The sequence below is a fragment of the Salvelinus fontinalis genome, chromosome 28, assembly GCF_029448725.1.
Source record: "Salvelinus fontinalis isolate EN_2023a chromosome 28, ASM2944872v1, whole genome shotgun sequence".
NCBI classification, from domain to species: Eukaryota; Metazoa; Chordata; class Actinopteri; order Salmoniformes; family Salmonidae; genus Salvelinus; species Salvelinus fontinalis.
The window spans coordinates 29,031,077-29,058,952 of NC_074692.1; the positions used below are offsets into that span (position 1 = coordinate 29,031,077).

Here is a 27,876-nt window from a genome sequence, read left to right on the forward strand (position 1 = left end):
CATTAGGAACACAGCCACGCTTACCTACTGTCTCACTGTTAATATATTTTGCTGTGAAGATGTATACATTGTCACATCTTATGTTAAATGTTATAATGAACATAAGAGTTAGAGGAAGTTTTTTTTTTTTATGAATCCTAATTACAATACAAGAGCCAGCCTTGATGGTAAAATCAAGCTGCAGGGTATATTGAAACAAGACTGCCATCTAGTGTTAATGTACTGACATTGCCATGAAGTATAATTACTGTATGATGTTCCTTGGACAACAGGGGAGTCTCAATTGCATCCTCTCACGTCCTCTCTCGATTCGTTCTCAAAACCCATTGGAGGAGGTCAGAGAGGCGGGACCTCTGGATGAGAAAGCCAATGGGTTTTGAGAATGAGACAAGGAAGCACAGGGTATGTAATTAAGATTCTCCCCGTGTGTGTATATGATGTCTCTGGGACAATATTTAGCTATTGTCTAAAAATGAACATATTCAGACTTTTCCTAATCTAAACAGAAATCTGAAGTGTATGGATAATGGTATGACAGATTGGCTGCCTGGTAGGTGTGTCCAATAGGTGTGCATTCAATACAAAAAAATGTTATTAACAACAATCAATGTCAATGAAACCGGACACTCGACTTAGGAACTACCTACACTGCTTTGAATTCATTGTAGACTTCTCATTTATGATTAAACTAATTTAGCTTTGGCAAATTCTCTCCAGTGTTAAACCCTTTCTGATACAGCCAAAACATTGTGTATTTTGAATGCACCCCAAGTGACATGCAGATGTATGCATTATGTTATCATAGCTACATCATGACCAGGTCAGGGTACAGAACAGAAAACCACATTTTTGGAGGAATGGCAACAGAATCCGCAACGAAAGTCATCTCTAGTGTTCAGAACTGGAACAGAACTGTTATTTTAAAATCTTGAGAACTGGTTTAATAATGTTATTTTTCGTAATGAAAATATACTCGTTTACAGTGGTGTAAAGTACTTAAGTCAAAATACTTTGAAGTACTACTTAAGTTCTCTTTTTGGGGTATCTGTATTTGACTATATTTTTGACAACTTTTACTTCACTACATTCCTAAAGAAAATGTACTTTTTACTCCATACATTTTCCCTGACACCCAAAAGTACTCGTTACATTTTGAATGCTTAGCAAGACATGAAAATGGTCCAATTCACACACTTATTAAGAGAACGTCCCTGGTCTGGCGGACTCACTAAACACAAATGCTTAATTTGTAAATTATGTCTGAGCGTTGGAGTGTGCCCCTGGCTATCTGTTAATTTTACAAAAACATGAAAATTGTGCCATCTGGTTTGCTTAATATAAGGAATGTGAAATGCTTCATACTTTTGATACTCAAGTTTATTTTAGCAATTACATTTACTTTTGATATTTAAGTATATTTAAAGCCAAATACTTTTAGACTTAAGTAGACTTTTACTGTGTGATGTTTACTTGAATAATTTTCTATTAAGGTATCTGTTACTCATGTATGACAATTGGGTACTTTTTACACCACTGCTCCCAGGATGCCAGCCTGGTTTAGGATCAGATAGGGCCAAGTAGTGGCATAGTGGTGAGGTTTTAATGGGTGTAGGGTTAGTTGGTAGGGCAATTTTCTCCCCTGTTGTCCGTCCTTTTCCCCTTCCCTTTTTGTGTACCAAAGTGTAATGAATTCATACCCCGAACAGTAGGTAGAAACATAGCTAGACAAATTCAATTAAATAATAGGGAGGTCGTGACCGGCTTCACACGCCAGTACATTAGGTGGCGATGTATGCACTTCTCGATTGCGATCAGCCAACACAAATTTAAAGAAGAAGGCGCATCGATTTGACAAAACTGGTCTGCTCGAACGCGCCCTGTCTGTGTGGGCTGTCAGATTAGCTAGAGTTTAATCCTTTAGGTTATGGTCAGAACGCTAGTTATACCTGGAACAGGGCTCAATAACCACGAGGAAACTCAGGTTTGAAAGCGATAGATTTTATGAATGAGTAGCTAATCTAAGTAATCCAAGCCATTTGATGAGATGTCTGAATAACGTTAGCATTCAAATGGCTTGATAGCTGGTCATTTGTCAATTTGATAGACATCTAACGTTAACGTTAGTTAGCCAGCTAACAGTTAGCTAGTTTGCTCTTAAACTCTTAAAGTGGAAAATCGTATTTTCCACAAAATATTAAAGACTTTTGATACGCGGAACAAGCAGTCCCGGTGTTGATGGTCCACTTCAGTTTGTGATATTTTGACACGGACTAGCTAGCTCGTTAGCAATCGAGCATAGCTAGCTAACTACTGTAGCTAATCAAATCAGTCTCTTCAGTCTCAACATAACGTCAAAACAGTGTAAGCAGCTAGCTAGTGTTAGAAGCTAGCTAGCTTGTTCATCGAGCTTGGTCCTGAGTTTTGAGGCAAGGCGAAACAATCATGTCTGGAAAAGACAAAGACAAGGAGAAAGCCGGAGAAAAACAATCTACAACTGAGCGGCTCGTAAAAGGTGAGTTGACTTTGCAGGAGCTAGCCAGTTAGACTTCAATTTAACAGTCCATGGGTTAGACAGTTGGCTAGCTAACCTTAGGTAGCTAACGTTACACCACAAGAAACTGCAAGAACAGCATGCTCGCAAGCTAGTCAACTATATTGAACGAACAAATTGTATCTGCTTGGCTGCAGTAGTTGGGTAGCTTAGCTAGCTAGTTCTGTCATACACACAGTTTGTAACTAGCTATATATATTTAGCATGGCTCACTCAACACCTATAGCTAGGTAGTCAACAGGCACGACATATACAGAATGGACAGAGAGACAATTAATGTTACTCGCAATCAAAAAAGTGAGTTTGTTATAAATTGTTGTCTAGCTAACTAGCTACTAAAATGTGTTTTCTAATGTGTATAACCAGGGGTGTAGACGGCCTAATCCAAAAAACAAAATGCTTGTTTTTGTGACAGTCACCAATTTCTCTGTGATGGGTTTACACTTGTGGTGGTATTTTTTAGGACCGGGTTTATAGCAGCCCTGCCATGAAGCTTGGCTGTGAACAGGACTCAGGGGGCCCCTTTGACATTGGCTCTAAATCAGGGTTATTTAAACTTTTTCAGATCGAGACCCAAAATGTGAAATTGACTGTCGTCCTATGACCTAAATTGTCTTCCAACGACCCAAATTAATAATAAATGGTGTGTGATTATAAATGTATTCTCATAACTCGTGACCCACCTCTCACATTCAGGGCCCACTTTGGGTCGCAGACAGACACCTTCTCCCATGTCTGCTGACTCAGTCTGTGGTCAAGGAACGTGATGCAGGGTGACATCATTAGGCAGGTTTCAGTGCGGCACTCTAGGTCTAGATAGGCCTGTAATTTCTCATCATGAGGAATTGAGTGACTGTGTGCAGTGTGTCACACAAGCGCGACTGAGGGAGAGCGTGCCGTGAGAGGTTTGCTATTGCTGTGATTAGGCTGGCAAGGGGGATTCCTGCACTCTGCTGTTGTGGCTCCCTGGGCAGGCAGAACCTCGTTAGCACAGCGCAGCCTGGCCTGAACCGGTCTCTAAAGCCAAACCCGAGCCAGCTCCCGGGGAGACCCCCTCTATCAACCCAGCGCTACCAACCCTTTCGGGGAGAGTGCTGGGCCTGCAGCAAGAGAATGCCCTGGCAGGGGATTGCAATTTGTATGCATGTCTGCCAGTGGTGAGAGGGTGAGTTAATTGCGGAAAGAATCTCCCCAGTGACGTGTACAACATGGTCTAGCTACCACAGGGTGTGAGAGAGTAGCGGGAGGAAGGAAGAGTGGAAGAAAAATTGGTTTGTTGTTTGTACAGCCAGCCAGAAGCAGTGGGGGTCCCAACCTGGCAGTTTAACTGTACCATGGCTCAGGAGAGACTTGGTGAGTAGGATGATACCGCTACTCCTCTGCTAGTGGTACTATCCACACGATTGATCTCACTCACTGCTAGATATGACTAAAAAGTTACTGAAACTGACACTTTGGATAGCCTACGTTATTGAAGAGATGGGATGTTGTGCAAGTGCTCTACTTGTACCACAATTGTAGCCCAGATGGAAAAGAGGAGGTATTCATAATTCTTTCTTTATTGGTGAGTTCATATTTCGCACTCCACTTCATTTGTGTGATTTATGGGGAGCCTCAAATCAATCATTTGGTATGGGTAATTAAAAACTGTGTAGCCTTGGCAGGTGTTCCTGTCTGAATGGGAGCTGCCCAGTTGGGTGCAGTGCAGAGTATGTGATGTCACTGACTAAGTGCCAGAGATGACCACAACTCTGTGTAATTAATTCATTGGGTAAAGTAAAATCATTCAGTGATTAGGGCAATTTGGATGGGAGGGACCTTCCCACAGCACCCTGGGCCACATCCACTGCCCTGATTCTGTAGCCTAATCAGTCAGTGTGCCATTACCCCCTTTTGTGAGTATTTGATTATATAATAGACAGACCGACTATAATAGACAGACCAAATCTGAAACAAGTTTATCAGAATTCAGTGTTTTCACTATATGCATTTAGCAGCGGTGCACCGCGGCTGCTAAATCATTGCTGCCACAATAATTTTTTGTTGCTCTTGTAGATGTATTGATAAAAAAAATAATAGGAAAAAATCCTAGGGGAAACACTGAGAATTAAATACATATTGTTTGTTTGGGTAAGATGTAGGCCTACTTCATTAGATTCAAGACTCATTTGTTATGAAGCAGAGGCTATTGAACAACCATGCTAATTAGTAAATTAATCTGAAGGAAAGATGAATTTACAGTGTAATGTTAGGGTTGTGTGGTGTCCAGATTTTCGTACTGTCATACAGTTTCTGTACCATACCGGGGTATATGGTATTACCGGAAGTGCACAGTAGGGCGCTATACCCCCCTTCCCCCCCAATACAAAATATGTATTTACTTTTTTACTCACATAACAATTTGGGCAACAGTGATCTTGATCCAGGAGGGGATTGATTGTCTCTGCTGTAACCAAGAAGCTTGTTCTTGACATCTAACCACTTAGTTAGCAAACCAAATGCATAGCTGGAACCCTGACCTGGATATCATTTGACATCTTAGAATTCTTATAGTTATAAGCAGTGGCGTACCACGCAGCTCCTGCAATGTGTAATTTAACGGTATTGACAATTATATCCTGGTATAAACTGTATATTGCCCAAGCCTAGTGTATGCCTATCCTAACCTATAATTTTGTTCCCAAACTCCTGGTCCTCCTGACCAGTAGCAGTTTGACTCTCACCACTACTGCAGACTGAGATCATGCGCAGGTGACCCTAGAATACATGACTGTGTGATCCAACTGCCTTGCTCCAGTTAGTGTCACTGAGATGGTGGCGTTGATCCCTATACCTGGCCAATAGTCCTAGCCCTTGACATATGGTCGCCTTTGCCCCTCACTGAGTCTCCATCCATATTTTCTTGGATCCTTGGGGCCAGGATCTTGCCTCCAGTGGGGCTAGCTTGCTAGGCTACCAAATACACAGACTCTGACCCTGTAATAATAGGCTAATAGAGGCTTTTCCCTAATCTCTTCTTAACGCTCGTACCCGGCTTACAGTTCCTTTCGCGGCCTGCCTCGTAGGCCCAGGAGCGCTTACGTTTATTTATACCACACTTGTGAGCATGACAGCTTGTACTGATCATAGGGTGAGTTTGAGTTCACTGTGTGTGCTGCTGTAGCAATCCTACTGCAGACTGGCTGTCCGATCCTATGCCAGCCCATCACATATTCAGCCTGTGCCACACCTGTTCTGTGCTGCACACCAAAACAAGGCTGCATAGTATCATAAGGTTCTGGTCAAAAGTAGTGCGTGAATAGGTTGGACTTGCGTTTGACTGATGGTTGCTCCAAAATAAGGATGCACATTTCGGTCAATTTTGCTGCCGACTAACCGACTCTCATTAACCGGTTAGCAAACTGTAAAATTAGTTCCAAACAGTAAAATGATGTGACCAACAGAGCATCATACACTGAACACAAGTTTTTCATTAAGAGCTTAATTGAAACATGCAACAATAGCAAGCCTTTTGTCTCACAGCCATGAATATGCAACTCCTGTAATGAAGCAGCCAATGTAAAACATTCTTAAAAGGGCACCTGATGCAAGCGGTTCCTTGTGTGACTGATGAAAATCTCAGGTTGAAACTTATAATGCGGGGGGGATCTAAAGATGGAGCAACTACAATGCATTTTTATTATGACTATGATTGTGCCTTTGGCTTCTGGACAAATAATGTTGATATGAAAACAGGGAGTGACACCAAAAAAAATGTGGTCAAAGGACAAGTAGGACATATTTTTTTGTTGTTTCAAAAGCCGAAGTCACTTGTACAAAATAAAAAAGTTTAACACAATTTTTATATTTTACGTAGGGTTGCACATTTTGGGGAATTTTCAGAGGTGGAAACTTTCTGTGTGGAATATATGGGAATTAACAGAAATATATGCAAATTAATATTAATACCATTTAAATGTAGATGTTTTTTGCATTGGATATACACTGCTCAAAAAAATAAAGGGAACACTTAAACACCACAATGTAACTCCAAGTCAATCACACTTCTGTGAAATCAAACTGTCCACTTAGGAAGCAACACTGATATACAATACATTTCACATGCTGTTTTGCAAATGGAATAGACAACAGGTGGAAATTATAGGCAATTAGCAAGACACCCCCAATAAAGGAGTGGTTCTGCAGGTGGTGACCACAGACCACTTCTCAGTTCCTATGCTTCCTGGCTGATGTTTTGGTCACTTTTGAATGCTGGTGGTGCTTTCACTCTAGTGGTAGCATGAGACGGAGTCTACAACCCACAAGTGGCTCAGGTAGTGCAGCTCATCCAGGATGGCACATCAATGCGAGCTGTGGCAAGGTTTGCTGTGTCTGTCAGCGTAGTGTCCAGAGCATGGAGGCGCTACCAGGAGACAGGCCAGTACATCAGGAGACGTGGAGGAGGCCGTAGGAGGGCGACAACCCAGCAGCAGGACCGCTACCTCCGCCTTGTGCAAGGAGTAGCAGGAGGAGCACTGCCAGAGCCCTGCAAAATGACCTCCAGCAGGCCACAAATGTGCATGTGTCTGCTCAAACGGTCAGAAACAGACTCCATGAGGGTGGTATGAGGGCACGACGTCTACAGGTGGGGGTTGTGCTTACAGCCCAACACCGTGCAGGACGTTTGGCATTTGCCAGAGAACACCAAGATTGGAAAATTCGCCACTGGCGCCCTGTGCTCTTCACAGATGAAAGCAGGTTCACACTGAGCACATGTGACAGACATGACAGAGTCTGGAGACGCCGTGGAGAACGTTCTGCTGCCTGCAACATCCTCCAGCATGACCGGTTTGGCGGTGGGTCAGTCATGGTGTGGGGTGGCATTTCTTTGTGGGGCCGCACAGCCCTCCATGTGCTCGCCAGAGGTAGCCTGACTGCCATTAGGTACCGAGATGAGATCCTCGGACCCCTTGTGAGACCATATGCTGGTGCGGTTGGCCCTGGGTTCCTCCTAATGCAAGACAATGCTAGACCTCATGTGGCTGGAGTGTGTCAGCAGTTCCTGCAAGAGGAAGGCATTGATGCTATGGACTGATCCGCCCGTTCCCCAGACCTGAATTCAATTGAGCACATCTGGGACATCATGTCTCGCTCCATCCACCAACGCCACGTTGCACCACAGACTGTCCAGGAGTTGGCGGATGCTTTAGTCCAGGTCTGGGAGGAGATCCCTCAGGAGACCATCCGCCACCTCATCAGGAGCATGCCCAGGCGTTGTAGGGAGGTCATACAGGCACGTGGAGGCCACACACACTACTGAGCCTCATTTTGACTTGTTTTAAGGACATTACATCAAAGTTGGATCAGCCTGTAGTGTGGTTTTCCACTTTAATTTTGAGTGTGACTCCAAATCCAGACCTCCATGGGTTGATAAATTTGATTTCCATTGATAATTTGTGTGATTTTGTTGTCAGCACGTTTAACTATGTAAAGAAAAAAGTATTTAATAAGAATATTTAATTCATTCAGATCTAGGATGTGTTATTTTAGTGTGCCCTTTATTTTTTTGAGCAGTGTATTTACCATATCATATGGAGACAGAAAAATTAACGTTTTACCTTATCATAAGTAGACATAATTGCAAATGATTCAATCCTTCCAATGGAAGAAAACAAATACAATTTTTTTATGAATTGAACTTTAATTAAATGAGTTGACTCTTCACATGGGATGATTGACTGAACAACAAAAGGGAATATTGAATGATCCATCACATCTCCCAAAAACGTTTTCAACATACATCTGTAAAATGATAGTGTAGAAACTAAAGCTTTGGTTGTCTTCCTCTCAGGCTTCCATGTCTTCTCCCTGGACCTCCTCGATGTCCACCTCTTGAACATCAGACTCTGAGGCTTCATCTTCACTGTCACTTTCCAACTTTGTTGAGGATGGCTCGTTGTCAGGCTCAAATTTGCCCGGATGGCAACCAATTTCTCAACCCTTGTATTGGTCAGGCTGTTGCGTGCTTTGGTGTGTGTGTCTGTGTTCCCAAACAAGGACCAGTTGCGCTCTGAGGCGGCTGATGTTGGTGGGATTTGGAGGATGTTGGAGGCAACAGGGAAAAGAGCCTCAGATCCACAAAGTCCCTTCCACCTGGTGGCTGATGATCTCATGTTGGCCCGACTGCCATATTGCATCTCCATCCCAAAGCCCTTGCTTGGAAGTGTACTTCGCCAGACTGCCAAGAACCTTTCCCTCATCCAGACCAATGTGGCGAGACACGGTAGTGATGACACCATATTCCTTGTTGATCTCTGCACCAGACAGGATGCTTTTGCCAGCATACTTGGGGTCCAACAGGTACGCTGCGGTGTGTATGGGCTTCAGGCAGAAGTCTTCACACCTTTTGCAGTATTTCAGAACTGCAGTTTCTTCTGCTTGGAGCAACCGTGAAGTGGGCAGGGCAGTACAGATTTCTTCTCTTACATCTGCAAGCAGAGTCTGAACATCAGACAGTATGGTATTGTCTCCCTCAATCTGTGCAATGGCTGCTACAATAGGTTTTAGGAGTTTCAGGCTGCTTACCACTCTCTCCCAAAATACATCATCCAGGAGGACCCTCTTGATGGGGCTGTCCATATCGGCAGACTGTGATATGGCCATGTCTTGGAGAGACTCCTTCCCCTCCAGGAGACTGTCAAACATGATGACAACACCACCCCAACGTGTGTTGCTGGGTGGTGCTCTTAATGTGGTGCTCTTATTCTTCTCACTTTGCTTGGTGAGGTAGATTTCTGCTATAACTTGATGACCCTTCACATACCTAACCATTTCCTTGGCTCTCTTGTAAGTGTATCCATTGTTTTCAGTGCCTTGATGTCCTTGAGCAGATTCAATGCATGAGCAGCACAGCCAATGGGTGTGATGTGAGGGTAGGACTCCTCCACTTTAGACCAAGCAGCCTTCATGTTCGCAGCTTTGTCTTTCACCAGTGCAAATACCTTCTGTGGTCCAAGGTCATTGATGACTGCCTTCAGCTCATCTGCAATGTAGAGACCGGTGTGTCTGTTGTCCCTTGTGTTTGTGCTCTTGTAGAATACTGGTTGAGGGGTGGAGATGATGTAGTTAATTATTCCACGATCATTCAACCACCCATCAGAGATGATTGCAATACAGTCTGCTTTCTCTATGATTTCCTTGACCTTCACTTGAACTCTGCATCCAGAAAATGAGTAGATAAAGCATGTCTGGTTGGAGGGGTGTATTTTGGGCGAAGAATATTCAGAAATCTCTTCCAATACACATTGCCTGTAAGCATCAGAGGTGAACCAGTTGCATACACAGCTCGAGCAAGACATTCATCAGCATTTCTCTGACTACGTTCCTCCATTGACTCAAAAAAACTTCTGATTTCAGGAGGACCATAGGCTGTTGCTGTCGAGAAGGTGTCTGATTCATCATTTTCACCTCGAATAGAAGTAGAGGGACTTTTGTCAGAGGTTGCTTGTTGTGAGCACAAAGGGAACTTTATGCACTTGGCCAGACTATTCTGCATCTTTGTTGCATTCTTCACATATGATTTGGCACAGTATTTGCAAATGTAAACCGCTTTTCCTTCTACATTAGCTGCAGTAAAATGTCTCCACACATCAGATAGTACCCGTGGCATTTTCCTGTAAAGATTAGAAAAAAAATAGTAAAAAAAATTCCAAATACAATTCCATGTTAAATTGTTAAGCAGTTAGATCAAATCAAAAATTTTTTGTCACATACACATGTTAGCAGATGTTAATGCGAGTGTAGAGAAATGCTTGTGCTTCTAGTTCTGACAATGCAGTAATAACCAACGAGTAATCTAACCTAACAATTCCACAACTACTACCTTATACACACAAGTGTAAAGGGATAAAGAATATGTACATGAAGATATATGAATAAGTGATGGTACAGAACGGCATAGGCAAGATGCAGTAGATGGTATCGAGTACAGTATATACATATGTGATGAGTAATGTAGGGAATGTAAACATAAAAGTGGCATAGTTTTAAAGGTGCTAGTGATACGTGTATTACATAAAGATGGCAAGATGCAGTAGATGATATAGAGTACAGTATATACATATACATTATATTAAGTGGCATTGTTTCAAGTGGCTAGAACTCCTTTGTAAGATGCATATTTTAAAATGAAACATGTATGGAAACAGGTGAATTAACACTCAGTTAGCAGGCTCAAGCAAGTTTAAATCCGTATGGTAGCAAACACTAACTAGCAGAAATGGTTAACAAGTTAGAATTGATTTAAACACACTTTGCTGTAGGCTACTGTTTACTAGTTAACAAAAAATCGTGTATGTCATAAAATATATTCATCCCACCCAGTATTGTAATCAAAACTTACCAGAAAGCATGTAGTCCTTGGCTCAGACTGTAGTAGTATGTGCTCAATAGCAGCTCATTCATGTACAAGGTCTTGAGAATCATCTGCACATGTGATGGAAGTGCACTGTGCATGCAGAGGGTTGCAATTCCATTGAATTGGGGATATTTTAACCAAAATATGCCACAAGACCTAGAATTGCCTTGTGTATCCGATTTAAAAAATGGTTCACTTTTGCGGCGGCAGGTAGCCTTGTGATTAGAGCGTTGGGCCAGTAACCAAAAGCTTGCTAGATCGAATCCCCGAGCTGACAAGGTAAAAATCTTTCGTTCTGCCCCTGAACAAGGCAGTTAACCCACTGTTCTTAGGCCGTCGTTGTAAATAAGAATTTGTTCTTAACTGACTTGCCTAGTTAAATAAAAAATAAGCTAACTTTTAATATCCCAAATTCAGACCTTTAGCAACTCTGATTGTACGATGCAAGGAACATTTGTTTTATTTATTGTATTTTTTTTAGCCTCTATTTATTTAACCTATTTTTTAACTAGTTAAAGGTAAGAAAAAAAGTGGGGAACCACTTTACAAAATAGTTTTTTTTACCATAGAGAATCAGAAAAGAATGTAGACTACACTCTGCCTATTGTCTTTCATATTCAAACCTGTCCCGAATTACAACAATGTCCCTTTAAGACTCTCCTGGAGGATGGTTGGCCACCCTTGGTAGCCTATACAATATTACAATTGCAACCGAATACTTTGTCTTTAAAATAATTCCCTCCAGGGCTCGATATTAAGGTTGTTTTTTATGGTTGGATTTTGGCTAGGCTACTTTGAAGCAAGGTAAGACATGCCTCATAATATGAACTAAGACATTCAGGTTTCAAACAATTAAGGAGGCTATATGTTTTCAAATTGCATACTGCCTCCAGTTTAGATTACAAGGTGCTGACACGCTTATAGTCCTATCGTTTTGCCTATGCACTCTAATGGATGACACCTTTCAATTAGTTGTTGAGAAATAAAAATGTTTTCATAGAAAGCTGGAATCCTCTTTTTAATCGTGGCCATAAACTCTCGATTACATTTAGAATTGTTGCACAATGATTTGGCTTATAAGAACACTTCACTCCAGGAGCTGAAGCTTTTGCGCTGTCCGACAGGTAATATTCCGCTCCTCACACACTTTATATGCTGTGCGCATGTGATTTAAATAAGATACATAGCGGCTACCTAAAAATGCATGTGTCAATTTAATTCCTCTAAATTATGCAAATGAACCTGTAGACTGATAAGCATGACCTGTCAAATGTATTTCCGGCAGCTAACCGATTTAACTGTTAACGTTAACATCCCTACTCAATGATGCTAGTGAAGAAAAGAAGCATGGACATTTGTTTCAGCATGACAAAGTGTTTGTCTCAGACAGATAATGTTATCAATTGATTCTGCTGCTGACACATTACACAAGTCAACCTCCCCTCTCATCTCTCCAGACCAGCGTCAACCTCCTGGTAACCTGAGATGAATGGTAGTAGGTTATAATGCATTAGGCTACCTCTGTTCCTCTGCAGAGTCAGGTGCCATCGCGCTGATTAAACACACTCACACAAAAGCTAATTAGAGCTCACTCATATTCCAGCCTTTGGTTTATGTCGCTTTCATGATCGTCCTTGATGATCTATACAGTGTTATAAGCAGAGCCATGGTGGAGACTGAGTACCTTCTTCTCAGGCATCGAACTCTTTCCATTGAGGTCCTATTGTCTGGGGTTTTTGGGTTCTTCCTTTCAATTAAGCTCTAGACAACCAGATGAGGGATGTTCTTTACTAAGTAGTGCCTTATATTCATCAATCAAGTACAAGAGAGCAGCGAAAACCCGCAGACTCTTGGCCCACCGTGGAATGAGTTTGACACCTGTGATCTGAAGTGACCATGATATGGATGTTTTTTTAATGACAGTTTGATTAGTTTGTCATTGCTGGGCTTCTTTAGAAAACAAAGACAAGTGTTCTTGTAGTATAAGACACTTACTGTGTGGCTCTGTGAAAGGTTATAGGTCAATTTACCTAATCTTTCAAACCAAGACAGAGGGAATGCTAGGCCCTACCTGCCAAACTGGATATGGCCTGCCTCATTATTCCGATAGTAAATGCCTCATCCTATCGGTCTGTCTGCTGATTTGCATTGGAACAGTCCTTTCCTGTTTAACGATTGGAGGTTGTTGCCCCATGTAATCCAACTGCCAACACATCCATTCCACACCAAGTCTATATTATAACCTACAACTGAAAACAACAATTGTTATATTTTCTAATTGCTTGCCTACTTGCTACACAATTTAGCCTAGTTTCTGAACAAAAAGAGGAGCATTTATTTTTCATTTGACAGCAGAGTCCAGTAGCTAAAACATTATCAAGTTTCTTATGCCATGGAAACCTTTTGCACTCTGTAAGGGATTGTGAGACTGTAGAACAGATTAGTGACCAGGCTAGGCGGTTCATGTGAGGTGAGCCGGGATGGATTGGTGCTCGGCGTCTGAGACCTTGCATGGCTGCATTATTATAGCGTAGCCTCCACATCAATAAGAGTCCTCTTGTGACCATAACTTCATCACTCTCTCTCTAAATGTCTACCTCTCCTGATAACACCTCAGTGGGAATGACATTTGATACAGTGATTGACTAGCCTACCAGAGATGCTGCCGTCTGCTTCACTAGTATATTAATGACTGGGTGGACACTGTAGGCAGATGGGGAAACACTTCCCATCAGTTTGTTTCAAATTATTACTGGATGGCTTAATATTGTTTCATTGCCTAAGATCTGGATTCTCATTCTATTTCTCTAGGCTAACTTAAAGCCTAGATTGTATGTGGTTTGCCAGCACAAATGAACAATCTGTAGTACACTAATGGTGGACATAATGCATTGTAGATTGCTGCACTCATTTAGGTATTGAATATAAATGTAACCCCTTGCATCTAGGTTTGCATCCCAAATGTCACACTATTCCCTATAGTGCACTACTTTTGACCAGGGTCGCATCCCAAATGGCATTCTTTAGCCTATTTAGTACACTACTTATGACCAAATCCCTGGTCAAAAGTAGTGTACTCATCCATAATACCTGTTTGGCCCTCTGTTCCCCTGTCTAGCTGTGCCATACCCTCCACAGCAGCGTCTGTCTATGAAGGAGCTGTTTGAGGATGGCAAGCCCAACCCAGAGACCCTCCGAACCCACCTGGTGAAGGAAGGCCGGCTGGAGGAGGAAGTGGCCCTCCGGATCATCAACGACGGAGCCAACATTCTGCGACAGGAAAAATGCATGCTGGAGGTAGAGGCACCCATCACAGGTAAGAGAAGTAGAGTACTTTATTGATCTGTTTGAGACATAAATGTTTCTACTGCACAACACCTTCGACATAAACAGACGTACATTAGGTTGGAGAGAAGGAACTTGGTCACCTTTTTTGTTGTTACTGTACACTGAGTTTACAAAACATTAGGAACACCTTCCTAATATTGAGTTTTGCCCTCAGAACAGCCTCAATTCATTGGGGCATGGGCTACAAGGTGTCAAGAGTTCAACAAGTATGCTGGCCCTATGTTGACTCCAATGCTTCCCACAGTTGTCAAGTTGGCTGGATGTCCTTTAGGGGGTGGACCGTTCTTGGTACACATGGGGAAACTGTTGCGTGTGAAAAACCTAGCAGCTTTGCAGTTCTTGACACACTCAAACCTTTGCGTCTGGCACCTACTACCATACCCCGTTCAAAGGCACTTAAATCTTTTGTCTTGCCCATTCATCCTCTGAGACGTGTCGACTTTACTGTTCATGATGCCTTAAGATTCTGATCATATAGTTCTGAACATGGAATTCCAAACGCGTAATGCATCTACAACTACATTTAAATGTGTCCACATTGTATCCGGATACCCTTTTCACGTGCAATAGGCATTCTACAAACAGTGGAATAGGCAAAATATGAAAACACCACAACTGATGGCTGTAGCTACCTAGCAATCAATGCTAAAGGGATTGAAAACGGGTTAGCATAACTTTATTTTTTTTTAAATTATTTTAGCTACCTGGCTAGCATTTGAGGCCAGCAAACACATTCCTCACACACTTAGAACGTATTTCCGCCAACGTTATAATGCCTCTCGGTCCCAAAACACAAGTCTTCTGGAGTCTTGTGGGAGGAGTGCTGATGCGCTTTCGGTAGCCTTATTGCATCCAGACTGAGGAGAAATCCGCACACAATGCCTCCCTTTTATTTATTTGTACTTTTGCCACTTTTTCGTGCTATTCAATTGGTAGTTATTCTTGTCTCATCGCTGCAACTCCTGTACGGAATCGGGACAGGCGACGGTTTAGAGCCGTGTGTCCTCCACAACCCAGCCAAGCCGCAAAGCTTCTTGACACGATGCCCGCTTAACTCAGAAGCCAGCCCCACCAATGTGTCGGTGGAATCACCGTACACCTGGCGACCGTGTCAGCGTGCATTTCACCCGGCCCGCAACAGGAGTCGCAAGAGTGCAAATGGGACAAGCACATCCCTGCCGGCCAAACCTTCCCCTAACACGGACGGCGCTGGGCCAATTGTGCGTCTTCCCATGCCTCTCTTGGTTGTGGCCGGATGCGACAGAGCCTGGATTTGAACCAGAATCTCTAGTGGCACAGCTAGCACTGCCTTAGACCACTGTGCCACTCGGGAGGCCCCTACACAATGCCTCCCTGACCACCTGAAATGGTCAGCCAGATCTGAACACAATCAGACCATGAAGTGTCTTTTGTGCGTCTAGACCTGTCTTTTCAATGCAATCTTCGTATTCTGATAACAGAAGTCGGATGCAAGTGTAGACGCGACCTGAATTGCACACATACACAATCCATGTCTCAAGGCTTAAAAATATTTTTTTAACACGTCTCCTCCCCTTCATCTACACTGAGTGAAGTCGATTTAACAGGTGACATCAATAAGGGATCATAGATTTCATCTGGATTCACCTGGTCAGTCTATGTCATGGAAAGAGCATGGAACGTTCCTATTGTTTTGTACACTGTGTATGTGCCTGGCTGTTGACTTGAAGCACCCTTTCAATGTTTTACGCAAAAAGATAGTTGAGTACATTCCCTCCCTTTTTCTGAGGAGCAACTTACCTGCTGCTTCAATAGCTGTCAGTCACCCGGCCTCCACTAACTTTACTTCAAACGGATCTTATGCAAATAGTCACGTTTAGCCTGTCATTAGGTCTAGTTGTGTTTAGCTTGTGAAGCCTGACCTTTTGGAATTTGTCTAAAACAACATCCGGGTTTAGCAAGTTAGTTTTAAACCCCAGGTCTTATGGATTTAGATTACATCATATACGTGCTATGGATTTGAATAGTACACATATTAGTGCCTTCTCGTAGCCTGGTGGAACCAGTCTGATTCCTCCATTTACCATTCTGTTTTACTGCACGTATCAAGTGAAGTAGAATGGTGAGAACACAGGGATCAGGTTGGTTCCACCAGGCTAGACTACTTCCTCTGGCCTAGACATGCTGAGTGAGGATGATGCATGCACCTCTCTCTTTTAGACAGACAGACAGTTAGTGCCATGGAATAGTGCCCAACCAGGCCCAGAGTAAACACAGCACTGGGCTGGGCAGTATGCCATGGTGCCACACCACTGTTTAATGCATCTGTTAGCAAAAGGTGTATTGGAGTGGAGTAGACCCATTTTACTGGCCAGAGTTCTGAACTCCGTTTCACACAGCTGTCCTTACAGTCCTGATCCAGCTTCAGCACATATCAGAGTCCAAAACGTGTACGTGTACACTCAGCAGTGTTCTAGGTTAGAGTATTGGACCGTTAACTTTCATACCTTTCAAATTCTCAGCACGGCTCAGGCAATTTCTCCAAATGTTAACACATCCAGATGAATAGAGGAAGAGTATGTGGAGCAGCGTTGGTTGGGAATTGTGTAGAGGTGCGTGTTTGACCTGTGCTTCCCCCTCGGATGGTGGTCTCAGAACCATGTACCTATGTCACAATGGGACACCGGACTCTGAATTACACGTTAATCTTTCTATTAGAGGCTTTTTCTTCTGACTCCCTTCAGGGTTATTCAATATGTTTTTGTATTACAGAGAAATAATGGAGGAAAACATATTGATTTAATATAGACCTACATTTATTCCCTGTAATTCACATTTTTACATCAATAGATTACTTCTTCATAGACTGAATGAGGCTACTCTCTCAAATTACTGTCAAACTATTGTCATATAGCACCGTGCCTCCTGTATTAGAGGATAATAACCTATTCTGTTTCCTTCCATAACAGTGTTGTTTGTTTGTCCTCAGTGTGTGGAGATGTCCACGGCCAGTTCTTTGACCTAATGAAGCTGTTTGAAGTTGGTGGCTTGCCCAGCAGCACACGCTATCTCTTCCTCGGAGACTACGTAGACCGAGGCTACTTCAGTATCGAAGTGAGTTTACCCTACTGCCCCAATTCCCTCAATTCCCCCAATTCCCTCAAGTCTACCAATGACTTATCCTTAATCAATAAGTCTACCAATGAAAAAGGAGAATCTAAATTTGGTTGGAGGGGGAAGAGTGAATAAATACTGGGAGTCATTGGGGGATCAGGGTTGGAGACTGCCTGGTGAGTATTAGAGACCACTCAAAATGAGGGCAAAAGCGATTGGCCCTATTTTAAATTCTGCAGCAGGAGGAAATTCCCTGTCTTGAGTTTAAAGGCGAGCAGTGCGGCGGAGGCATTTAACATTGTAATGGTTGTCTGGCCCTGCTGGACTGGTGTGCCATGTTTAATTAAAAAGTTGAGTCAGTGAAATGTTGCCACGAGCAGTATTGCAGATATTGAGATGAGCGTAATGCACGAGATGCTCTCTCTCAGGCCCAGGGAGGGACAGACAACCGCTCTGCTCTCACTAAGCATTATGTCATGTCTGAAGTTGCTTAGAGCCAAGTTGGCTAAGTCTTTTGTTACATCACATAGTCAAAACCTTAATTTGAGCTGCCATCTCGGTTTATGGTCATACGTCTGTGGCTTCCCACAAGGCAGAGCATGTGAATTGGGGTCAGTGTCCCCTACTTCAGCTCGATTAATCTGGGTGAACGTGTGTAGACTACAGAAACAGCCTGGGTTCTATTTCTATGGTGTAGCCTAAGTTGTTTTCTTCCAAGTAGGGATGATTATGTGTCTGCCTTTCTGTGCGAGGAGACTGGCTGTCTCATGCTAAGGCCCTTTGCTGCCTTCATGCCAGCCTCTCACTCAGCCATCTGTCTCTGTATAATGTCTGCTAGACACACAGAGATGGCCCTGCCAAGCCCTCTTCAGACCATACTGCCTTAAACACAGCCGAGAGAGAGAGATTTCTTTAACAGTCATTGTCGTCATCATGGACATCTCAAATGGGTTCTCTGTCTGCTGCTTTCCTGTGCTTTCTGAATGGTCATCATGGTTACTGCATGATTTAGTTTGAAATGTGAGTGAGAAGTGAACATTTCATTCTAGGAGCCAGTGTCATGTAAAGTGGATGGAAGCATTTTCACTTTTGCGTAGATGGAGAGCATTTAAATAATGAATTTTACAGCCAGTAATGAGAAGAGCAGCGTGTGGATGATTTTAGCCCTAAATTGGTACCAGACAGAGTGGAAACCTGGATCCACTCAGCAGAGTGGATTGGTCCACTGGCTACAGAGCTGGGCTGGCTGGGTTTTGAACTAGGGCTGTAAGTGGGTTAAATGGAATAGCCAACAGGGCCATAGGGCCTGGTCGGCTAACTGGGCCAAGCATTGATCAGTTCCGTCTGTGGCTGTGGAGGTCTTTTGATGGGAGGCGGTGGGTGAAATGTCATAGATGAAAAGGTGTCGGTGAAAGAGAATAGGGAATGACAGGTAGAGTCAAACACTGAGGGAGCTTTCCGGACAGGTGACTCCTGGGGCATTGAACTATTCTGGCTGAAATGTTGTCCTCCCCCTCATAACCCAGGCAGGTGACACCTCTGGAAGCACAATGGAGGGATGTGCTTGTATAAATCAAGGTTCATTCCACTTCCAAAATGTCAGAAACACTTAGCTAGTGTGTAGTCAAGCATGCAGTGTTTATTGTTCACTTGATTCTCACTTTACAACCTGGAAACCAGTGGCAAGGGTTACTCAATGGACTATCCTGGTTAATAAATACTAAGGAAATGACTCCATGTGCTCTCTGTTACACATCATATATAGGTTAGTAATGATGATCTACTGTGCCTTAGTGTAGGGGTAAGGAGGAGGGTACTGTCAGTGCCTTGCTCTCCTAGAAGGACTGGCAGAGAGAAGCTGTGTTTGCTGTGCTGCATAGATGAAACCAGTGTGTTAACTAGGCCAGTAATGAGATCTACTACTGGTCGAAGGCCAAGGGTGGACGAAAGGGGACTGACGCACAGCTCAATTAATGTATAGGTGGTACTGTCCAAAATGTCACGCTATTTCCTAATGTAGTGCGCTACTTTTGACTAGGGCTCTGGTCAATATTTGTGCACTACATGGGGAAAGTGGCGCAGTGGTCTAAGACTGCATCTCAGTGCTAGAGGCGTCACTACAGACAACCTGGTTCGAATCCAGGCTGTATCACAACCGGCCGTGATTGGGAGTCCCATAGGGCGGCGCACAATTGGCCCAGGGTCGTCTGAGTTTGGCCGGTGTAGGCCGTCATTGTAAATAAGATTTTGTTCTTAACGAACTTGCCTAGTTAAATAAAGGTAAAAAATTTGTTTTAAATATGGTGCCATTTGGGATGTACAATGTGAGATCTATCTACCCCACTGAATTCATCTCCATCCACCTCAGTATAATCCTCCCAATGGAACTCTGAATGGAAGCTGCCATGCACTTAGACCCTATCCCCCACACCCCCCAGCCAATGCCTCCTCTGTACACCTAGATTGATTTGATTCAACAGAGCTGGGCTCAGAAACCTGTGTATTCCAGTTCCTTATGATGGCCAAGCACACAGAGCCACTCTGGAATCACACATAAAGGAGGATAGGCTATACAAGGAAAGGGGATCTCAATGGAGTTACCTTGGTAACGGAAAGATTGACTTTATCCTCTCACAGAAAGTAGGTAGCATTACCATTTCAGGCTGGCGATTTGCTCGGGGGTCTAAATTGAGCGTGTGAGCAATCCATTTTATTCTTTGCCTCTAGGTCTCCTTTCTTCCTCTTTGATACAGGAAAGTGCTCTCACCTATGGACCTCCCCTCCCCCCAGGCAGCACACGTCTAGCTGAGGTGAAGTGTGTGTCGACTGTTGAGGCGAGGGAGGTAGCAGCCACTCATGTCTGACACACAATGTGCTGTTCTGCTGCCTTTGTCTGCCTCCCCCGCTCAGCTCAAGGCTCCAACAGACAGTCTGGCTGAAAGAGGGAGCAGGAGAGTGAGAACACAGGAGGAGCGCTGTCCTCATTTAAACGCCTGGTCCCTTCAGCCTCCACCATCCACCCCCTCACTCACACTAGAGGTCCTTTCACCGACTACTGCCCCCCTCTTCACCCTGGCTCCCTCCCTGGCCTGAACATCTCCCCATGGTCAGCCAGTCCCCTAGCCTGGTCCCAGATTGGTTTGTGCTCTTGCCAACTCTTTGCTTTCATTGTCAAGCCATGTTTGGCATGATGGCACAAAGACTGACACTCAGGTTACCATCTCAGCTCTGTAACACTTTGTCCGTCCTAGAAATTAGGATTCAAGGGTAGCGTAATGCTCCCTCCCCACACCTCTCGCTTCCATTGTTTGTTATTGGTGTATCATGAATGCACACCTGCTGGCCTTGGTTACCTCGGCACCCTGTTCTCAGGACTTAATGTAGGGCTCTGGTTGTGTTCCTGGCTGTATGTTTATTCTGAAGAGGAGGACTGGGGGCTGAGAGAGAGACTGAAAGTGCAAGCCAAGTGGAGACTGAGTGCTGCTACCTTGTCTGTCTGTCTGGGGGTGGAAGGGGAAGCAGTCTCATTTGGATTGTAAATGCTGCCAGCTTTTCATATTGTCGTTGCACATTAAATGCGTACTAGACTCTATTTGGGTCCAGCATCAAAGAGTGTCTGGGGATAAATTAATTTTGATTGAATCTGGAGGGCGGTGTTTCTCCCCCAATGAGTGGCCTAAATGGGGAGAGAAAAAATGGTCTATTGTTGCTTTTCGGAAGAGGTCAGTTTCAATGCGCTGTTTTTTTTCTTCTCTGTGTACTGTAGACACAGGCCATCTGGTTAGTTGAAGAGGTGGCTTTGGCTGCATCTTATTTGGCTGGATCATATGTTTTCACTAGGGCTTCAAAGGGAAGTTACTTTCAAGGTTTACCAGTAAACTACCAGAGTTTGGTAACTTTCAAGGAATTTATGGAATTCATCAAATGCCATCTAGTGGCCTTTTGGGGTACTTCGGATTATCACAGGTGTCTATCTCTGGCCCTTTGTGTGGCCTTATCACATGTTAAATATATAAAACAAGATTTTACAATATAATAAAAGCTGTAAAACATTATTCTGAATATAACCCATCAACTTAGTGAATATCATTGGTGTTTAATAGGAGTGTTTCAACATGAAATACCCTTTATATTTTACACCAGGGGTTGCGTTAATGCAGAATTCTGTGTTTTTCACACAGGAAAAAAAAGAACCCATAAGAAATATCTTGCTGCGTTTTGGAAATGCGGATCTAAAAGGCTCTTTATTGTAATTTCTGTTCGGTATCACTCATTTTGAGCTTCCATTACATGTGTAACTGTTTGAAATGTAGCTGGCTACATTCTTTCTTTGATCAACTTTAGAAATATCATTTTTACAAAAAAAAATACCTTGCTTTTTCATTGTAGCTCATTTACTTGTGTAGCTGCCAGCCCAATAGCATTCCACTTCTGTTGTCATCTGATGAAAATGAATAGATTTTCAGCCATATATGTTGCACTAATGTATTTTCTGTGAAGGAAAACTATAGTTGCACGCCCCTGATCACTATTGAAGCAAGTAAACACTTGATTTTCAATGTAAAACGCAGGTGAGGTCTGCTTTTTAAAAATGTAGATTTCTGAAGTGTAACGCGACCCCTTACGCACTTGTGTATTTTACTAGCTATGTCAATATGTCTTGTAATTGTTTTGGTGTCAAACTGGTGGCAGTTGTGAAAAAAGTCCAAAGTTGGAAGCGTTGCAGAGTTAATAAAAAATAATGCCATTGTTTATTAATGCTTTTTTCAGTAAGGCTATTTTCTCTTTAACCATATGATTTATCCACTAAACTCAATAACATTGCTATGGGGGCTGTGTTAAGTTAATTATAGCTATATAGAAATTTAAGATGTGTCAAATAAATGATATCTAGCTCAGGGCTCCAGCTATGTATTTGGTTTGCTAACTTCTTGGTTACATCAGAGACATTCAATCCCCTCCTGGATCAAGATCCCTGTTGCCTAAATTGTTTTGTGCTTCAAAGAAATAGCGGCCCGTTTGGTAATACCGTATACCCCCGGTATGGTACAGAAATGGTATGACTGCATGGATACCACCCAACCCTACTGTATAGTGATTTGTAATTAATTTAGGGCATTCAGGATCTATGCGGGCTTTGTGTTATTGAATTACATGCCTTGTCCCTCTCTCTCGCTGTCTTTCCTTCCTTCCCTCTGCAGTGTGTGCTGTACCTCTGGTCACTCAAGATCAATCACCCGACCACACTCTTCCTCCTGCGAGGGAACCACGAGTGCCGGCACCTCACAGAGTACTTCACCTTCAAACAGGAATGTAAGTACTGTCACTGCAGCATGGCAGGTCACACCAATGAGGACAAGCCTAATGTGATGCAACACTGTAGGGTACTACTTAGGGATCAAAGGACCTATCCAACCTAGAGTAGCAGACCTGGCTCTGCTCTGCAAACAGATGGAGCCTAAAGTACATGCTTAAAGTGGACCTTCTTCCCCCTAGCTTTGATGCCTATTGCTGCTCTTAGTGCAGTTGTATTTGTGGCTGATGAGCTTGGCATCCGTTCAGTGATAGACAGACACCAGGATCAGGAAGCCTGTCAGTCAGTCACCAGATGTAACGTCTCATCATTCAGATGTCTTTATCCATGCATAGAGAACATTTCTCCTATTCAAGGTACAGACAGAAAGTGAGCTACAGAGGCATGAAGAGCAGCCAGCCATGTTCTTATTCAGACAGTTAAACACAGAGCTGACACACCCACAATGTGTTTATAGAGGAGGTAGGTAGGTAGGTAGGTAGGTAGGTAGGTAGGTAGGTAGGTAGGTAGGTGTGTGTGGGTGACGTTGCATTCAAGTGGCAGCACAGGTGTGAGGCAATAGTATGCAAATATCGGCAAAGAAACAAACCCCACTTTGGCAAACAGGACAGGAAAGACAGCCACAACATTGAAAAATAGCATTTAATTGGCAAACACCCATTGGAAAGAAAGATGCTTGTCTAATTTGTTTATAATGAAGCACTCATAAGCATGCATTTAAACTAGTTGAGCAGCGCCAGGCAGGCGGAGGCAGTTTGCATGACTGATCCGTGTTGCCCTTCTCTTCAGGATGAAAGTAAAACAAGTGGTCTGAAAATGTCTAGTAATATGGTTCCTGGGTCGTTAAAACATTTCTCCAGGTGTTGTGAGATCTTATCCTCTGAAAAAGATGACCTGGAATGCCACGTGAGTGTGTACCTGTATGTTTCTCAGGCATTTTGAGAAGCGATGGGTGACCGGTCTAAGCCAGTGTGCGTCCCAAATTGCATCATATTACCTATAGTGGAATAGGGCAGGGTTTCCCAAACTCAGTCCCAGTGTTTTTGTTTCTGAAGCCTGGTCTGGTTGCTACGGCAACACTGATCCACCCTGGACCATCACACTGGGCACACCACATCATTTCAACGTGGGTAATATTTGGTTGAAGTTGATCAATGAGAGAACCTATGTTCACACACTCAAAAAGACAGCCAAAAGTGTGTTGAATTTCCGATGTGTTATCAATTTTTTTTGTTGCAACCATCTAAAAGCACAACCAAATTTCAATGTCTGATTTTTGGTTTAGTTGTCACCCCTATGTGTATACCATTGCACTTTCAACTATTTAAAAGCACAGGAAATTAGAATACAATTTGAGATATTTTGTTTATTTATACAACAGATTAATGTTATCACTGTGATTCATCGAATAGCAGAACCAAATTACCTTGTTTGCAGTTAACATTACATTAAAAGTACATGGTGCAAGTGTACTTAATAGGCAATTTATTGTACTTCAAAAATGATATTGAATTGTTTGGTTATCAATGCAACTAGGGTTGGGCTGTATCCAGATTTTCATATCGTCATACCGTCCTTCTCACGTTGGATTTACGGTATTACTAGTTTATTACAGAAGGTGGCACCAAGAAAAGCAATAAAAGCCCATTTGGTGTCTATTACCAGAATGCTAACAAAATTAGCGAATTTCCATGGAGGCTGCTGGCTAAATATGTTAAACAAGCGCACACGAAGATAATGTATATGCAAAGAACAGCAATCCAACTCATAAAGAAAGAGTACCAGTAAAACATTTGGACACATCTACTCATTCAAGGGTTTTTCTTTATTTTTACTATTTTCTACGTAGTAGAATAATAGTGAAGATATCAAAAGTATGAAATAACACACATGGAATCATAACACACCAAAAAAGTGTTAAACAAATCAAAATGTTTTTAATATTTCAGATTCTTCAAATAGCCACCCTTTGCCTTGATGACAGCTTTGCACATGCTTGGCAGGCTCTTAACCAGCTTCACCTGGAATGCTTTTCCAATATTGAAGGAGTTCCCACATATGCTGAGCACTTTTTGGTTGCTTTTCCTTCACTCTGCGGTCCAACTCATCCCAAACCATCTCAATTGGGTTGAGGTTGGGTGATTGTGGAGGCCAGGTCATCTGATGCAGCACTCCATCACTCTCTTCCTTGGTCAAATAGCCCTTACACAGCCTGGAGGTCCTGTTGAAAAATAAATTATAGTCCCATTAAGCTCAAACCAGATGCTGGTTAAGTGTGCCTTGAATTCTAAATAAATCACAGACAGTGTCACCAGAAAAGCACCATCACACCACATCCTCCATGCTTCACGGTGGGAACTACACTTACAGAGATCATCCGTTCACCTACTCTGCATCTCACAAAGACACGGCGATTGGAACCAAAAATCTCCCATTTGGACTCCAGACCAAAGGACAAATTTCCACTGGTCTAATGACCATTGCTGTGTTTCTTGCCCCAAGCAAGTCTCTTCTTATTGGTGTCCTTTAGTGGTTTCTTTGCAGCAATTTGACCATGAAGGCCTGATTCACGCAGTCTCTTCTGAACAGTTTATGTTGAGATGTCTGTTACTTGAACTCTGAAGCATTTATTTGGGCTGCAATTTCTGAGGCTATCAACTTTAATGAACCTATCCTCTGCAGCAGAGGTAACTCTAGATCTTCCTTTCCTGTGGCAGTCCTCATGAGAGCGAGTTTCATCATAGAGCTTGATGGTTTTTGTGACTGCATTTGAAAAAACGTTCAAGTTCTTGACATTTTCCGTATTGACTGACCTTCATGTCTTAAAGTAATGATGGACTGTCGTTTCTCTTTGCTTATTTGAGCTGGTCTTGCCATAATATGGACTTGGTCTTTTACCAAATAGGGCTAACTTCTGTATACCACCCTTACCTTGTCACAACACAATTGATTGGCTCAAACGCATTAAGAAGGAATTAAATACCACAAATGAACTTAACAAAGCACACCTGTTAATTGAAATGTATTCCAGGTGACTACCTCATGAAGCTGGTTGAGAGAGTGCCTAGTGTGCAAAGCTGTCATCAAGGCAAAGGGTGGATACTTTGAAGAATCTCAAATGTAAAATATATTTTGATTTACCACTTTTTTTGGTTACTAAATGATTCCATGTGTTATTTCGTAGTTTTGATATCTTCACTATTATTCTACAATGTAAAAAAATAAAGAAAAACCCTTGAGTGTGTGTGTGTGTGTGTGTGTGTGAGAGCCACCCATGCCTAAACACAACCAAATATCAGCATTTTGAAGGAGATTTATCTTCTACTTGAATAGTTCCGTCTGTGCCGCTGACTTAGTCTGGCTTTAATTAAAGTTTGTCTACAAATTAACAATTGATATGTTGGATTCCTCTTAACCAAAAATCTAAATAAAAAATAGGACTAAATCATACTTTAAATGCACTTTAAATAAAACATGTAATATGATTTAGTCCTATTATTGAACATCGATTTTTGGTTGAGATGGAGATGTGACTCCAACACATCCATTATTCATTTATAGACCAACTGAAATTTAAGCCAGACTTAAGTCAGTGGCACAGATGGAACTATCCAAGCAGAAGATGCATCTCCTTCAAATGTTTTTATTTGGTTGACAACCAAACATAATTCAATATCATTACATTTTAAATCATCCAGTGCGTAATACCCAAGTCCTATTGTATTGTCTATTTTTAGTTGAATTCTGAGTTAATTTAAATAATGGCTGTTGATGACTTTGCAAATGCTATATAGTCCTAAATATGATCATTTATGCTATGTGAGTGAAAATTATGGTCACGTTTTTAATTTGCTCTGTTAAACTTACCCATTGGAATGACATTGGTAGCAACCATGAATCTATTTTGGTTTTTAAGTGGTGATCTCTCAACATTCTCATTCTCACGATAGCACATTGGTAATAGTTGGTAATAGACAAATACTATAGCTAAGCAGGGCTTGGTTAAAACCCTGGATGGTAGACCAAAGGGTAGCTATAGATAGATCAATTCTCCAGTAGGAGGTGCTACCCATCCAATAGTTCTTTTTTTTCTGATTGGAGATATAACGTTGAAGATCTTGTTTTTAAAGGTACAAATTCAACATTTTATACAATGTATGTCAACGTTGAAATTTGGTTACCATGATATAATCTTGTGGTTGAAATTTCAACAAGTTTTGACTTTTTTCAAATGTAATATTTTTTTCGATGTAGATTCCATGTCACAATACGTGGACAAATTACATTGAAGCAACGTTGCGTCAACCAGTTTTTGACCAGTTGGTTATTAGCTCTCCTCTCTGGAAGTCAGCCAGAAGCTGATGTGACTGACAACAGTTTAGCTATGGGATCCTTCGGCATAGAGCTAGGCAATGTGGCCTGAAAATTATATCTAGATTTTTTTTCAAACTTATGGCCGATTTTCACAATTTAAGTGTTGTACAATTTTTAAAGGTCAATTACACTGCATTTCAAACAGTCAGCAATCATAAAGTTCATTCAGGGCTTGAAGTTTTACCTAGGCTAAATAAGTCTTCCACAACCATACGACCCACTAATAATTAAATTTTATCAAAGTAGTTGAACCTGTTTTTTTTTTTTTCTGCAATCACTCATCTAGCTTTCACGTATCTCTGTGAAAAATGCAAATTTAAGTAGAACCATGGATAATGCACATTCACTAATAATGACTCACTTCTTGAAGCATGAATTAGGCTGTAGAAAATGAACTCAGGCCTCATCAACAATCTCGCAAGCCCATGTGCTAGTGATTAGCCAGCTAATCTTTGTATTTCAAGTGTAGCCAACTTGGATCTATTTGCTAGCTAACAAGGTTGAACTGTTACAAACACACCCTTCTGTCTCCAACTTGTTGAAAAGCATGTTAGACTGTCCACTTTGTTCAGATGTTGAAATCAAGTGGCTTAACTTATTTCTCAGAATGAACAAGTCGCTAATTCCTTATATAATTGTTTTATGCTTATTGCACATTTATAAAACACAAACTAGACAGGTAGCATGACAGTCTTTGCCTAAAATGCTGCTAGCGGGACGTGGTACCCCAGTAGCGCACACGACAAACTGAGCATTAATTTTCCAGAGTCAATATGCATTGATACTCTTGTTTTAGTAGTG

The 27,876-nt window shown here is 42.3% G+C and overlaps 1 protein-coding gene across 5 annotated transcripts in view; it reads left to right on the forward strand.

Annotated features, from left to right (window-relative positions):
* The first annotated feature begins 1,837 nt into the window (after nucleotides 1-1,837).
* LOC129826563 (serine/threonine-protein phosphatase 2B catalytic subunit gamma isoform-like) overlaps nucleotides 1,838-27,876 on the forward strand; it is a 46,670-nt gene continuing 20,631 nt past the window's right edge. For all 5 annotated transcript variants that reach the window (XM_055887443.1, XM_055887445.1, XM_055887446.1 and 2 more), the window contains exons 1-4: nucleotides 1,838-2,512; nucleotides 14,065-14,262; nucleotides 17,263-17,387; nucleotides 22,589-22,700. In XM_055887443.1, the coding sequence (XP_055743418.1) occupies nucleotides 2,443-2,512; nucleotides 14,065-14,262; nucleotides 17,263-17,387; nucleotides 22,589-22,700 (505 nt within the window). In that variant the 5' untranslated portion in view covers nucleotides 1,838-2,442. The remainder of the gene's footprint in view (nucleotides 2,513-14,064; nucleotides 14,263-17,262; nucleotides 17,388-22,588; nucleotides 22,701-27,876) is intronic.